The 14,752-nt window shown below is 64.9% G+C and overlaps 2 protein-coding genes across 2 annotated transcripts; one reads left to right on the top strand and one right to left on the bottom strand.

The window, feature by feature from the left end:
* The first annotated feature begins 124 nt into the window (after positions 1–124).
* Positions 125–4,506, top strand: CRABP2 (cellular retinoic acid binding protein 2). The gene is made up of 4 exons (XM_033082859.1): positions 125–301; positions 2,132–2,310; positions 3,679–3,795; positions 3,925–4,506. Exons 1-4 carry the CDS (start codon positions 232–234, stop codon positions 3,973–3,975), a joined length of 417 nt encoding a protein of 138 aa, XP_032938750.1. The 5' UTR covers positions 125–231; the 3' UTR covers positions 3,976–4,506.
* Positions 4,507–8,492: 3,986 nt separating this feature from the next.
* LOC117008911 (dnaJ homolog subfamily A member 1-like) lies at positions 8,493–12,832 on the bottom strand. The gene is made up of 8 exons (XM_033083034.1): positions 12,750–12,832; positions 11,418–11,567; positions 11,151–11,349; positions 10,194–10,298; positions 9,885–10,112; positions 9,576–9,806; positions 9,396–9,496; positions 8,493–9,306 (listed from the first exon to the last, which is right to left on the bottom strand). The coding sequence occupies exons 2-8, from the start codon at positions 11,547–11,549 to the stop codon at positions 9,079–9,081; spliced, it is 1,224 nt and encodes a 407-aa protein (XP_032938925.1). The 5' UTR covers positions 11,550–11,567; positions 12,750–12,832; the 3' UTR covers positions 8,493–9,078.
* Positions 12,833–14,752: the final 1,920 nt, after the last annotated feature.

Genomic DNA, 14,752 nt, shown 5'->3' with positions numbered 1-14,752 from the left:
GGTCCCTCCGGGCTCTCACTCCGCAGGTGAGCGCGGAGCCCCCGTGCCGGGGCCGGGGCCGGTGGGTGGGACCAGCCCGGCGATAAAACGGCGGCGCGGGCGGGACGGGACGGACGGACAGAGGGAGCCAGCGGCGGGGCCGGTGCTGGTGCGGAGGGTGCAACGGATCCCTCGAACCGCTTATTCCCCCCTCGGTCCCCTCCCTGAGCCCCCCCCACGCCGGCAGCCGCGATGCCCAACTTCTCCGGGAACTGGAAGATGAAGAGCTCGGAAAACTTCGAGGAGCTACTGAAGGCGCTGGGTGAGTGGAGCCCCCACTCTCCCTCCGCTCCCTCCGGGACTCCCTCGGGCTGGGGGCGGCGCAGGGGAGGCGGGGGGCGGGGGGAACTTCCCCCCATCTCCCCTCCAAATCCTCTTGCAGTCCGGGTGTCACGGTGCCCGGAGCCGCCGTGTGCCGGGGGGATCCCTCTGCTCCCCCTTTTAACAACGCTCTCGCGGTTGGTGCCCCACTGAGGAATCGGAGGCATGAGGGCGGCGGGCAGCGTGTCCCTCTCCCCGAGGGATTCCCGCTCTGCCCCTGCGCGTCCTCCTCTTTCCTGCCTCAGTTTCCCCACTCTGGTGTTCTCCCAAGCATGGGCACCCCTAAGCATGGACTCTGCCATCACCCCGATCCCTTCAGTCCCTCTGCTCCCCATCCCAAAAGCACCCACGGGCTCACCTGTCCAGTGTCCCCAAAGCCAGCCCAGGCAGGACCCCGCTGTTTTGGGGTCCCATCCTCACTGGCCTCATCTCGGCCCCCTTTTCCCCCCACCGCAGAGCTGTGTCCTCAGTGAGCGGGGGTGGGGAGGGCCAGGACTCACCGCAGGAGCTGGAACTGGGGGGCACAGACCGGGGGGGTCCCAGGGGCTTTGGGAAGGATCAAATCCAGCTCCCCCACTGCTCCCTCCCGCCTGACCCGCTCCTCGCCAGCCGGGGAGCTGCCGGAGGAGAATATTTTCCAGGTTAGGGGATACGTAACGAATATTTCAGGATAATTATCACTTTCTTGGGTTTCACTCCCGATCCCCCGTCGCCCCTTCTCCCCTCCCTGGCCCCGCTGCTGGAACCGGCTTGGGGAAAGCTCAGCAGGAAAATAAATCTGCCAGCCCCCCCCGGAGCCCTCTTCCTTTCCCACGGCGCAAGTGGGGGCTCCTGCCGGCTGGTATCCCCGGCCCTCCCGGGGGGGTTGGGGGCTTTATCAGCTTCAGCCCCCCAGACTGGCTGCACCCTGCCGCCCTAGCCTTGGTTTTACCCCCTTTGGGGGCTGTTTCTTCTCCCCAGCAGCATCATGTGGAGGGCTGTGTCTGCATGAGGTTTCGGGCATCCCCTCGGTGTGAATCAGGCCTCGGGGGGAGGGCAGGGACCTGGGGATGCTCGTGGGGACTTGGCGTGGCCATCGAGGGGACCCTCAGGGACGTGTCCCTTCCTTCTGCAAGGGAGTTCGGCTCCTGGAGCCCCCCCGAGCACCCCCATCCCTGTGCGGGGGGATCTCCTTTGTGCAGGGACCCTCTCGGGGGGTGGCCGGTACCCGAAGGGTGACATGGGAACAATGTCCCCAAAGAGCAGCTCCCCGTGTGACAGCCGGGGGCTCCAGGACATGATGGATGAGCCGCCTCTGGAGCAGGGACAAAGCCCCAGCTGCCCCGCGGTTGAAGAGGGGGCTGCGGGGGGAGACGTGGGACCCCTCGGGGGGGTCACGCAGGTCACCTAACACAGAGCTTGGACTGGGGCCCTTGTCCCCACTGTCACCCCGCTCTGGATGAGCCCTTGCCCCCGTGATCCCCGTCCATTCCCCCGGGCGTATCCGGCGCCAACCCCGGCACCCCCCTCCCGCCCCCTCCACCAGGTAACGAGAGCCAGATGTGGCCCAGATGTGGCCGGGGGGGCTCGTCCGTCCCCCCGTGGGTTGCCTTGAGCCACCTGCAGCACTCGGAGTACCCTGAGACGTGTCACTGCCCAGTGTGGGGGTGCTCCCCCAGGCTCGGGGGAGGGGTGGGTGGGACAGAGGGGTTCACATCGCCCCGAGGGTACTGAACCAGCCCGGGTCACCGGGTGTGGAGGGGGAGCTCGGTGCCACCGTCCCCTTCTCCAGGCGTGAACATGATGCTGCGGAAGATCGCGGTGGCGGCGGCAGCGAAGCCGGCGGTGGAGATCCGGCAGGACGGGGAGAGTTTCTACATCCGCACCTCGACCCCCGTGCGCACCACCGAGATCCGCTTCAGGGTGGGCGAGGAGTTCGAGGAGCAGACGGTGGATGGGCGGCCCTGCAAGGTGCGCACGTGGGCACGCGTGGGCACCTGCACACGTTTGTGTGAGTGTGTGTGTGAGTGTGCTCTGTGTGTGAGTGTAGGTGTGAGTGTGTGTGTGATTGTGTGTGTGAGTGTAGGTGTGAATTTGAGTATGCTCTGTGTGTGTGTGTGTGTGTGAGTGTGCTCTGTGTGTGAGTGTGTGTGTGATTGTGTGTGTGAGTGTAGGTGTGAATTTGAGTATGCTCTGTGTGTGTGTGTGTGCGTGTGTGAGTGTGCTCTGTGCGTCTGTGTGTGAGTGTGAGTATGCTCTGTGTCTGTGTGTGAGTGTGTGTGTGTGTGTGTGCACTGTGTTTGAGTGTGCGTGTCTGGATGTCTGTGTGAGTGTGCTGTGTGTGTGACTGAGTGTGCTCTGTGTGTCTGTGTGTGAGTGTAGGTGTGAGTGTGCTCTCTGTGTGTGTGCTCTGTGTGTGTGTGCATCTGTGTGTGAGTGTGTGTGTGTGCACTGTGTGTGTGTGAGCTCTGTGTGTCTGTCTCTGTATGTCTGTGTGTGTGTGACTGCATGTCTGTCTGTGTGTGTATGCGTGTGAGTGTGACTGTGTTTGGGTATGTGTGTGTGTGTATATCTGTACCTGTGTGTGTGTGTGACTGTGTGTGACTCTGTGTGACTCTGTGTGTCTGTGTGTGTGTGACTGTCTGTGTGTGACTCTGTGTGACTCTGTCTGTATGACTCTGTATGTGACTCTATGTGGCTCTGTGTGTGCGTGTGTCTGTGTGACTCTGCGTGTGACTGTGTGTGTGTGTGACTGTCTGTGTGTGACTGTCTGTGTGTGACTCTGTCTGTGTGTGACTGTCTGTGTGTGACTCTGTGTGTGTGTCTGTGTGTGACTGTGTATGTGTGAGACTCTGTGTGTGTGTGTCACCCTGTGTGACTCTCTGTCTGTGTGTGACTCTGTGTGTGTGTCCGTGCACTTTGCACCAGGGCAGGATCTCTCCCTCCCCTGTGTCACACACTCACCTGTGCACTCCTGCCTCACACACCTGGCACAGGGACATCAGCACTCCTGCACACACGTGTGCACACAAAGCTCTGTGTGTGTGTATGTACGCGTGTCTGTGCACACACATGAGCGTGCAGGGATATGTTTGGCATGAGGGCAGGAGCTCTCGTGTGTGTCTGCACATTCTCAGCACAGTCTCAGGCTGCTTCCCCTCCTCCTGCACCCCAACCTCCCCCTGTGCCCCCCCGGTGACAGATGAGCCCGGACACCCGTCTGGCGCAGGGACAGACGGCCCCGTTCACTCCCAGGGGTCTGACAGATGCTCTGGTGAGGGCGGGAGGTGTCCCGGGGGTCCCACACCCCCAACCAGCGCTGCCCTGTGTCCCCTGCAGAGCCTGGCCAGGTGGGAGAGCGAGAACAAGATGGTGTGCGAGCAGCGGCTGCTCAAGGGCGACGGGCCCAAGACGGGCTGGTCCCGGGAGATGACCAACGACGGGGAGCTCATCCTGGTGAGGAGGAATTCGGGGCTCTGGGGGCAGCGCTGCCCGCACTGTGCGCTAGGAAACCCCCATGGAGCGCGCTGGGATGGGGAGGGGAGGGAGCCACGGCCGTGCCTGTGACCCTGCTTCTCCTTGCAGACCATGACGGCCGACGACGTTGTGTGCACCAGGGTCTACATCAGGGAGTGACCCCTGCCCAGCTGACACCCCCCAACCCGCGCCGGCGGCCCCAAAATCCCCCGTCCCCCACCCCGCGTCCCCTCAGTCCCCTGCACTCATCCCCCGGCCACGGGGAGGGTGTTGCATCTCCCCGCGGGGGTACACCAGCCAAACCCCTTTTTTTCGGGGGACACGAACACACACACACGGCTTTCCCTCCCCCTGCAGGGCGGGGTCTCTCCGGGTGCAGCACAATCTCCTGTTCTGGCCCCGCTCTGCCGCGGACGAAGCGCTCGGGGCCTGGCGAGGTGCCGGGGTGCGGCGGGGGGTAACGCGGCCCCTCCCTGCCCTTTGGGCTGGTTTGAGCTGCTTCGGGTTCGGGCTGCTGTTGGTTCCCGCAGCCCCCAGCCCTGCCCCGCGACCCCTCCCCAGTATTTATTTGTGAATATTGTACCAGACGGGAGCACCAAACCCCCTCAGCCTGGGGCAGTGCCAGGTCCCGACCCCCACAGGGTCCAACTTCCCTCTGTCACCTCTCTCCTTTTTCAATAAATGTCTTATGACCCCCCCACCGTGGTATCCTTGTCTCTCCTCCTGGCCCCACTGCCATACAGATCCCACACCCCAGACTCTGCGGTCTAGACCCTGCACCCCAGATCCTACAGTCTGAATCCCACACCTCGGATTCTGAACCCCAGATCCCACACTCCAAATCCCACACCCCGGATTCTGAACCCCAGATCCCACATCCCGGATTCTGCACCCCAGATCCTACAGTCTGAATCCCACACCCCGGATTCTGAACCCCAGATCCCACACCGCGGATTCTGAACCCCCGATCCCACACTCCGGATTCCGAACCCCGGATTCTGAACCCCAGATCTCACACCCCAGATCCCACAACCCGGATTCTGCACCCCAGATCTCACACTCCAGATCCCACAACCCGGATTCTGCACCCCAGATCTCACACTCCAGATCCCACAACCCGGATTCTGCACCCCAGATCTCACACTCCAGATCCCACACCCCGGCTTCTGAACCTCAAATCCCACACTCCAGATCCCACACCCCGGATTCTGAACCCCAGATCCCACACCCCGGATTCTGCACCCCAGATCCCACACCCCGGATTCTGAACCCCAGATCCCACACCCCGGATTCTGAACCCCAGATCCCACACTCCAAATCCCACACCCCTGATTCTGCACCCCAGATCCCACACCTTGAATTCCACACCCCGGATCCTTCACCGTGGATCCCACATCCCACATCCACTCCCCGGTCGTTGCGCAAGGGGCCGGGGGCGAAGGCGGCAGCTGGGTTGGCACATCCCGGCGTGGGAAGCGGGTGGTGGCTCGGAGGTGACCGTGGGGTGACTCCGGAGCAGGGAGGGCAGTGTGGGGCTGGGAGTTGTGCTCTGCCTCAGCTCCAGCGCGGGGGGCGTGAGACCCCATCCCAGCTGGGGTGGGGGAGGCAGGGGCACATGTGGGATGCAGCTCTGGGGGTTTTCAGGGATGCTCTTTGGGAGCTACCCGATAATTGTCCTGCATGGGATGGCATTAATTACCCAAGGATAGGGGGGCTCAGCCCGCGTCCCTACAAGGGCTAAGTGAGGGTTGGGATGCAGGATTGTCCTGCCACGAGGTTTGGGGTACCCAGCTCTCCGGAATGGGCTGGGATCCCCCCCCATGGGGCAGGTGGGGGGCACCGAGCTGAGCCGTGCGGTGATGGGGGGGCCCTGAACGGGGGGGGGATGCAGAAGGGAGCCAGGGCTCAGGGTTGGCTTCACCCCCACGCCCGGGGTGTGATCCGGCACCCCGGGAGCGCGTCCAGGAGCAGGAAGGGTGGAATTACATCTTCCCTGGGGAGGAGAAGGAGAAGGGGGAGGAAGGCTTCGGTATCTCCAGGTGGACACTTGGCAGGCGCCCATCGCCCCTGTCGCCATTCCCAAAGCGCTGCCAGGCAGTGTCCTGGCTCTCCCGACGTCCCCGAGGGTGGGCGCAGGACCCGGCCCCCTCCCCACTTCACCCAACCGGCTGCTGCTGGCCCCGGAGACCCCCGGGAAAGCCACGGCCAGGCAGGAGCAGCCGGTAATGGAATCCAGCCGTCCCCCCCGGCTCCGACGGCTTCCCTTGGTTGGAAGAATATCCGCTTTCCCCCCGCAAGCCCTGGGGACGGCTCCGGTTTGCCTCTGGTTGGGGGGGATCATTGGGGGGGCTCTGGGACCCCGATGCTGGGGCGGCACATCTGGATGGGGGGTGGTCTGTGGCTGCCTGCGCTCCCCCCACCGCGGCCCGGGGGTCCCGTTCTGCTGCTCTGGGGTCTCCAGGAGGGGCAGAGCCGGAGGTGCCCCCTCCCCGGAGCACGGCCGCGGCTCGTGGCGTTGGATGGCGGCTGCTCTCGAAACAAAAGCAAATTCCTCTGTACGGAGCTGGGATGGATGGGGGGCTGGGATGGAGGGGCCGTGAGTAACCCCAAAACTGCTCTGGAGGCTCTGCCCCCTCCCATGGCTCCGCGTGGGTGGTGTGGAGGTCCCCGGCGCCTCTAATCCGGCACTAATCCTCCCCGGTGACCCCGGTGGCCCCCGGGCGGCCCCGCTGCCCCCCCGGGCTGGGGAGGGGGCCGGGCTGGCCCCTCGCCTTTCATCTCTGGAGACAAAGCGGGGCCCGGCTCCCTCCCCGTTCTGTGCGCGGGGAATGAATGCCCGACCCTGGGGGGCCCTGGCCCCTCACCCCGGAATTTTTCCATGCATTTTCTGGAAGCAGAGGCTCAGCTGGGTGTGGGGGGATGTGGCTGCATCTCATCCCCCCCTGCCCCGTGCCGGAGCCATAGCGAAGGTGGGGGGGCTTCGACCTGCCTGAAGCGATGGGCGTGTGCTGGCTCTGCCCTGCCGGGGATGTCCCTGTGTGGGCAGGGGGGCAGGGCTCGGTGGGCAGGCTTGGGGGGCCACCCCCTCCGGTGGGGATGGGGATAGAGGAGGGAGGAACAACACCCCCCACACATCCCCCGTCCCATGGCACCGGGGAGGGACCCCAGCCAAACCGTGCTGGTGTCCCCACCAAACACCCCCACACCCTCCAGACGCTGGTCAGAGCCCACCCTGGATGGTCCTGAGGGTCCAGGCTGGCTGCTAGACATCCCTTCCCCCACCCCCAGACTGAGGAGCTGGGGACAGGGAGGTGCCAGCCTCAGGGGGGTCTCAGCTGCCCTGCTCCCCAGGGAGGGGTCTCTGGATGTGGGACAAGCTTGCTGGCCACCAGGCCTTGGCTCAGAGGGCTTGGGTGCACCCAGAGCCTGGCAGGGTTAGGGCATTGCGCTGCCACATCGTGCTGCCACCGGGCCACGTGTCCAGGTGGGCTCTGGCACATGGCACAGGGGTCCCTGCCCGAGCGGGGGGCAGCTCCTCGCACCCAGCGTGGCGTGGTCTCGAGGGTGCCCCCATCTAACTGGGGTGACATGCTTGTCCCCAGGGGTGTCCCCACGGCCCAGGGCAGCCAGGGACGCTGACGCCTGGGTGGCTCAGCAAGGCGCCGTCAGCCCCGGGGAAGGGTGACTGTCACTGTCACCTCCTGCATGGCTTCGCCTCCTCCCTGTGCCCGGCGGGCCGGGGGCTGTGCAGGAGCTCCCCGCTTCCCCCCCACTCCCCTCGGCTGGCGGCCAGCCAGCATTGTTCTCCCCGCTGCCTCCTCCTCCTTCTCCTCCTCCTCCTCCTCCTCTCCCCCTCCAGCTGCATCTGGCGCCGGAGCTTTCCTGGGCTCCAGTGGAGGGGGAGCCTCCAGCCCCACAGAGTCCCCTGGGCAGGGGGCTGGGGGGCTTCACCCCCATTCCATTGTGGAGTCTCCAGCAGCTGCACGTGGAGGGGGCGTGGGGGGGTTATGGGACCCAGCCTGGCCCCCAGTAGGGTCTGTTTTTTAGGGGGTCCCCCTTAAGTGCTTAGTAGACCAGCTCTGCCCCATGGCTGGAAGCTCCCATGGGGTGTGGAGTGCAGGGCTGAAAAGGGGAGGTTGAAGCTATCTGGGGGGAGTCTGCCTCCATTGTGGGGTCCCCATGGATGCTGAGATGATGCAGAGGGTCCAGGAGGGTAACTGGGGGTGGGTTCTGGAAGTGGGAGAGGGGATGTAGAGGTGACAAGGACAGGGTGAGGGACTGGGGGTCCCATGAGGTGAAGACTGTTTCAAGACAGGGGAGAAAAGGATAAGAGGTTGTAGGGGGGGAAAGGAAGTGGGACAGACCCCTGCCGAGGCTTTGGGTCTGTGTCCTCCCCTGCTGGAGCAGGAGGAGCTGGGAGCAGCCAGAGACAGAGGAAGGAAGAATCTGACACCTCCCGGTTGTGTAAGATGGGGAAACTGAGGCACACCCGAGATCAAAGCGGGGCAGAGTCACTGCCCCGGGCTCCTGCTGCCCCACGCTCAACCCCACACCCTGCCGCATGCCCAACCCCACACACCGAGTTGGGATTCGCGTTTAATGCCAAGTACAAAGTCACCAAACCCCCCCCTCCAAAAAAAAAAAAAAAAAAAAAAAAAAAGATAAACTTCTAAAATTCTTCCAAAAATAAATTAAAGGGAAGGGACGGGTCCCCCCCAACCCCTCCTGTCCTGTGCAAAGAGAAAAAGAGCCACCCCCTCTGCATCCCAGGCCTGAGCCAGGCTCCAGTAAGGAAAGAAATGGGCAAAGCAAGGGGCTGGGGGCCCAGGCAGCAGGCCCAGCAGTGTGGGGCTGGGAGTGGGGCATCCCCAAAAGGGGTGGGCAGTTCCCCTCCTCCCCACACTGGCTCCAGCACAAGCTTGGCCCCACCACAGCAGATGAGGAAACCGGGTACCCCCTCCTCCTCTCAGGCCAGGGCTGAGCCTTCCCAGTGTGGGATGTGCCAGGCTGGACCCGGCCCCACGCCCCCCAAGCACCCCTGCCCCGGGGCTGGAGGTAGGGCAGGGCAGGGCAGGGGAGCCTCACCCAACTGACCCACCTCACTGGGGGGGTCTGCCCGTTCCCGGGGGGGCGAGGGAGGTGAAGTGCTGTCGGAAAGGCGACCTATGTACATCCCTGAAGGTGGCGGCTCCGCAGCCCCCTCCCCGCCGCGCGGCCCCGGCCCTGCCCCGCCCGCGCCCGGGGGGCTCCGGCCCTCCCCCGCTATGAGGTCTGGCACTGGACATGCTGGCGCATCCCGTCCTCGAAGTCATCCTCGTGATAGGCTTCTCCAGTGTAGGGCCGCCGGCCGGGCCCCCCGTGCGCCGTGTAATCACTGAGCTCCACCTCCTCCGTGTCCTCCGTGGCCATCACCTCCTCCTGCGGCGGGAAGAAGGCCTGGAGCTGGCGCAGGCGGTCAGCAGGGAGCCAGCCCGGCTCGGGGAACTTCACCTGTGACCAGAGAGCACATGTGAGGTGGGGATGGCGACTCAGGAAACCCAGAGGTGGGAGATGTCAACTCTCACCCTGCTCTAGCTCACCTCGAACTGCAGGATGAGCTTTCCCTTCTGAAAGGGGCTCCTGTAGACAGGCATGCCCTCGTTGGGGATACACTTCAGGTCCCCAGGCCGGATTACATCACCTGAGAGAGACGAGGGTCACCCTGCTGTGCTGGCAGCTCCCTGGCTCTCCCACAGGGGTGTCCCTGAGTCCCCTCTCACCTGGTGAGGAGGACACGAGCAGGGTGCGGTTGTCCAGCGTGCGGATCACCTGCCGGCACCCGCACAGGGCGTCTGCCAGGCTGATCTCCCTCCTGACAATGAGGTCATCGCCGCTGCGCCGGAAAACAGGATGCTCCTTCTGATCCAGGACAATGATGATGTCCCCGGGCTCCAGGCCAGGCACCTGGTCCCCCTCCTCGTGGAAGGTGATTTTCTGCCCATCCTTCATGCCTGTGAGGAGAGTGGGGGAAGCTCAGGGCATGTGCACCACTCTGGGGTGACCCCTCTCCACGTTCAGCCGTGTCTCACCTTTATCCAGGTGGACGCTGAGGATCTTCTTCTCCCGCACAACCTTGCGGCCGTTGCAGGTGAGGCAGCAGTCCCGGGGCCGGATCCACTCGCCCTGGCCCTGGCACTGGGAACACACCGTCTGGATCTGCTGGATCATGCTGGGCCCCAGCTGGTGGATGCGAACCTCCATGCCCGTGCCGTGGCACTTGGGGCACCTTCTCTGGGCGCCCTCCCGCACCCCGCAGCCTGTGCCGAGGGAGGCAGGGGGTCAGACAGTGGGGTAGGGGGTGCTGGGGCAGCCCCCCGGCCCTGCAGCCCCTCACTCACCTCCACACTTGCGGCAGATGATGTTCTTCTGCAGGGACAGCTTCCGCGTGGAGCCGTTGTACAGGTCCTCCAGTGACACCGAGAGCTGGTGCACCACTGTCTTCCCTGGGCACAGGGCAGAGGGTGGCTCAGCACCTGGCTCAGCACCAGCCACATGCCACGGCTGACACCACTCAGGGTCACCAGGTCCCCCCAGAGCCAGTCCTGCTCCTTCCTCAAGGACAGAGGCAGGGACATGGCAGGACACTCCAGGCCAGGCACCTCCAAGCCCAGATCCTGCCAGCTGCCCTGGGGCAGTGCTGGGTCCCCAGCGTGGGCAGGGCACAGCTCCCACCCCAGCGCTCTCAGCCACCCTCCAGCTGGAGTGGCTGGGACATTCCCTTGGCCTCCTAATTGCCCTGCTATTAACTCGTGCCATCTCAGCAAGAAACGCCACGGCGAGTCACCCTGTCCCTGTGACCCAGGCCCAAGGCATCTTACAGTCACCAGGCCGGCCCCGCACACCCGCGTCCTGCTGCCACCCCCGGGGCCGCGCTGGTGACTCAGCTGCAGCCCCGGGGACTGCGGCGGGGGAAAGCCGGGACAAGGACAGGGAAGGGCCCTTTGAAGAGCGGCAGGTGGAGAAAGTAATGAGGGTGGTGAGGAGCTGCACCGGGCTGTGCCGCGGGGGCAGAGACAGTCTGGGGAGCCCAGCTGGATCCCAGTGTCCCCAGAGCCAGAGATGGCCACCAGCCTCCTCTCACCTCAGGGCTCTAGCAGGTCTGTCACCCCCTGAGACAGTGCTGTGCTGGGCACCAGCTCACTGACACACAGGGGTCCCAGCAAGTCTGTGACCCCCTGAGCCAATGTCACATCGCATTTGGGCACCAGCCCTCTCCCACAGCATGGTCCCCAGTGGTGTGCTGGGCATAAGCCCCCTCCCACCCCGGGGTCCAGGTGAGCCCCTTATCCCCGTACCTCTCCTGTCTGCCCGGCCACGCATCCGCACTCCCCCTCCAAAGAAGAGGTCGAAGATGTCCATGGGGGAGCCGAAGCCGCTGCCTCCCCCTCGGCCACCCAGGCCGCCTTCCTTCATGGCCCGCTCGCCACCACGGTCGTACAGCGCCCGTTTGTGGGCGTCCGACAGCACCTCGTAGGCCTGGGAGATCTGCTTGAACTGGGGAGGGGGAGAGGTGGGTGAGGTGGGAGAGGGCAGGCTGAGGGGGGCCGGGGGGCTGCACGTACCCGCTCGCCCTCGCTGGGGTTCTTGTCGGGGTGGTAGCGCAGCGCCAGGCGCCGGTACGCCCGCTTGATCTCGTCCAAGCTGGCACCCGGCCGCACACCCAGCAGGTCGTAGTAGCCCGTCTCCTTCACCATCTTCCTCGCTGTGACGTGCTGGGACAGGATAGAGCTGTGAGCCTGCGACCATCCTGCAGCCTGGGACCTCTGTGCGGCCCATGACCTGCTGATCTAGCCCAGCACAGTCACCCCAAAATCCCTGTTAATCCCTGTTGTCCCCCTGCACAACCCTACCCAGCATGGTGGGACAGGGGGTGATGGTCAGGGGATGGTATCAATGTGACAACCAGACCCCACACAGGGGTCCTGCAGGTGTGTGCATGTGTGGAGATGGAGCCCAGCCCAAGGCGGGTGGGACACCTCAAAGTCCCGTCCCACCGTGGAACCCCAAAAAGCTTTGATAAAGCTTTGATCCCTGTTCTCCTTCATGCACAACCCTGCTTCAAGTGTCCCCCCCGCAGGAGCATCCCGTGAGTCGCGGGGTGTCAGGGGATGTCTGAACGGGGTGACATCCTGCTCCACGGGTGCGGGGACAGCACGGGGGTCCGGGGAGAAGGGGCGGTGTCGGGGGGTGCCCCTGTCCCCCCCCGGGCCATGTGCCGCAGCCGATAAGCCCCGCGTGGGGTGGGGACGTGTTTATCTTGCGACACGAGGGGACGCGGGGAAGCGCCCGTGACCCACGCACGAGTAAATAACCGGTTCCGACACCGGACCGGCTTTCCCGGGAGTGGAGCCCGGCCCGTTCCCCGGGGATGCCCGGGACGGGTCTGTCCCGTCGGGTCCAAGCGGGATCCCCGCGGCTGGAGCTGGGTCTGTCCCCGGGGACCCTCAGGGCCGAGGCTGGGCCGGGACCCTCGGGGCTGGGTCCGTCCCGTCCGGTCCAACCCAGCAGCCCCGCGTGAGGCGGCTCCGCCCGCCGAGGGTCGCGGGGCGGGGGTGTCGGGGGGGACCGGGAGGTGTCGGAAGGTGCCGGGGAGGAGATGACACGGTGACATCCCGTTTACATCCGCGGAGGTACCCAGACCCCACACCGGGTGTGCAGGAGCGGACCCCGAGCCCGGTGCTCACGGGGGAAAATCACCCCAGAGCCCCCCCAGAGCCCTCCAGGCCCGCGGGTCATCCCGACGAGCCACCTCAGGGTGTCCGGGCCGGGACCGCCACTGACACCGCCGGGGCGGGGCAGGCCGGCTCCTGCCGGGGGGTGCTGGGGGGGTTTGGGAGGTGCCGAGGGGGTCTGGGGGCTCGCAGCGGGGTCCCAGGGGCCGCCCCCCCACTCACCGCCGCCGCCGCTCCGCCGCCGTCTCCGAACTCTCTGGAAGCCGCGGGCACGGCCCCCGCGCTGTCCCCGCCCCCTCCGCGCCGCACGCCGCGCCCATTGGTGGAAACGCCCTCTTCGTCCCGCCCATCACCCTTCCGCCCCGGCGCTGATTGGTTGTGAGGGTGGCGCTTGCCGGCTCGGGAGGCGGGGCGCCGTGTCGCGTTGCGATTGGCTGAGATAGCGGCTGGGCCCGCCCCCAGGGTAGAATCCTTCTCGCTCATTGGCTGGGAGGGGATGGCCAATCAGAAGGAAGAGTGGGAAATGCGGATGCCGCGGACGTCCGGCAGGGGGCGCGCAGGGCTCGCGGGGCGGGGCAGGGGGCGGGGCCATGAACACGGGCATGGGCGTGGTTTGACAGTGGGTGTGGCTGTGGGCGTGGTCTCGGGCTCGGGGGCGTGGCCGTGGCTGTTTTTCGGGGGGACATGGCCGGGAGTGTCCCCGGGTGGTGGCATGGGGAGTTTTGGGTGGGTCCAAGGGGTCACGGAGGAGGCTCGAGGTGGTGCCGGAGGTTTCAGGGAGCTCTGCGGGACTCCCGGGGAGTGTTCCCATGGTTCTGGGATGGTCACAGGGGGGTCCTGGGTGGGCTTGGGGGTCCCGGGCAGGAGGGAGGCCACAGGGGGTTCTCGTGGCGGTCACTAAAGGGTCCTGAGGAGGTTTTGGGGCGTGCCGGTGAGGGGACAAGTAGCCACCAGAATCAGGGGAACTCCTTGAGGGGTCACAGATTCCCCTGGGAATCACAGGCTCCTCCTGCGGGAACCCCTGGAGTGGGTGGGGAGCCGGGGGGGGGGTCACAGGATATTCCCCAGAGGTCTGGGGGTCCTGGGAAGGGTGATAGAAGACCTGAGGGGCTCACAGCGAGGGCAAGGGGCTCTGGGGGGTCTCTGCTCTCCCCTCCCCTGTGCAATGGGTTGCCTGGTTGTGTTCCCCCTCCCCAAATAGGCTTTTTTTTTTTCAGGGGGATGCCAAGAGCAGGAAAGGGTGTGGGAGCTGAACTGGGGTATCTGAACTTTGGAACCAGTGTCTGTCTTGAGGGCCATGGTCCTGAACTGATGGTTTGATCCTGGGATCTGTCTGGGGTCAAAACTGAGGGGCTGGGTTCTGAACCAGGGGCTGGGATCCTCCAGTTCACCTTTGTCCCCTCACAGGGCAGTGTGGGGGGGTCAGGGCCGCTCCTCCCATAGCCCACCTAGGGCTGCTCAGGCATTTCTGTGGCCCCTCCAGACTCTGGTGTTCACCTGTGCCCCCCACAATAGCCTCCTGTCAGTCCAGCTGGGGTTGCTGGGCAGTGAATCCCTAGGAGGGGAGGAGGAGGAGGAAAGGGAGAGGGAGGAGGTTGTCAGAGGTTGTGCTGGGGTTGGGGGGGTGCTGGGACCCCCTTTCATGACCTCCCCTCCTCGTGCTCCAGCCCAGCCCTGCTGTCCCCACTGTCCATGTTTGGCCAGGCTGGGCCCCTATGCAGCTCCTGGGGGGCTGCAGGGCAGGATTGAAGGGTCCTGTGGGCCTGGAGGTGATAAATCCCCCCCACCCGAAACCCAACCCTGGCTGGCAGCTGCTGCCCCACCAGGGCCAGAGACCCCTGGGCCACCTGCCCCTGGAATCTGGTCGGAATTGCGGTTGGGTGACTGATGGCAGCGGGCGGGGACCCGCGTCTGACATGAGCTCCCCAGACTGGGAATGGGGTCTCTAAACTGGGAATGGGGATTCTAAACTGGGCACATGGTTCCCAAATTGGGAATAGGGTTCCTAAGCTGGGAATGGGGTTTCTAAATCAGGAATATGGTTCCCAGCTGGGAGTGGGGTCTCCAAACTGGGCACGGGGTTCACAAACTGGGAGCAGAGTCTCCAAATGGGGAATGGAGTCCCATACTGTTCCCAGCCTTGGAATGGGATCTCAAACTGGACACACAGTCCCCACACTGAAACTGAGAAAAGGCTACCCAAAGTGGAAATGGGATCTACAAAG

This window comes from Catharus ustulatus, chromosome 30 (assembly GCF_009819885.2).
Source record: "Catharus ustulatus isolate bCatUst1 chromosome 30, bCatUst1.pri.v2, whole genome shotgun sequence".
Taxonomy (NCBI): domain Eukaryota; kingdom Metazoa; phylum Chordata; class Aves; order Passeriformes; family Turdidae; genus Catharus; species Catharus ustulatus.
This window is presented reverse-complemented; position numbering and strand designations above follow the sequence as displayed.

Excerpts from the sequence above, each read along its gene's own strand:
- CRABP2 (XM_033082859.1), top strand. The coding sequence starts at position 232 with ATGCCCAACTTCTCCGGGAACTGGAAGATGAAGAGCTCGGAAAACTTC. Across the intron at positions 302-2,131 it reads GGAGCTACTGAAGGCGCTGG|GCGTGAACATGATGCTGCGG; the intron begins GTGAGTGGAGCC and ends CCCCTTCTCCAG. Across the intron at positions 2,311-3,678 it reads TGGATGGGCGGCCCTGCAAG|AGCCTGGCCAGGTGGGAGAG; the intron begins GTGCGCACGTGG and ends TGTCCCCTGCAG.
- LOC117008911 (XM_033083034.1), bottom strand. The coding sequence starts at position 11,549 with ATGGTGAAGGAGACGGGCTACTACGACCTGCTGGGTGTGCGGCCGGGT. Across the intron at positions 11,350-11,417 it reads ACCCCAGCGAGGGCGAGCGG|TTCAAGCAGATCTCCCAGGC; the intron begins GTACGTGCAGCC and ends CCCCCTCCCCAG. Across the intron at positions 9,307-9,395 it reads AGCTCATCCTGCAGTTCGAG|GTGAAGTTCCCCGAGCCGGG; the intron begins GTGAGCTAGAGC and ends CTCTGGTCACAG.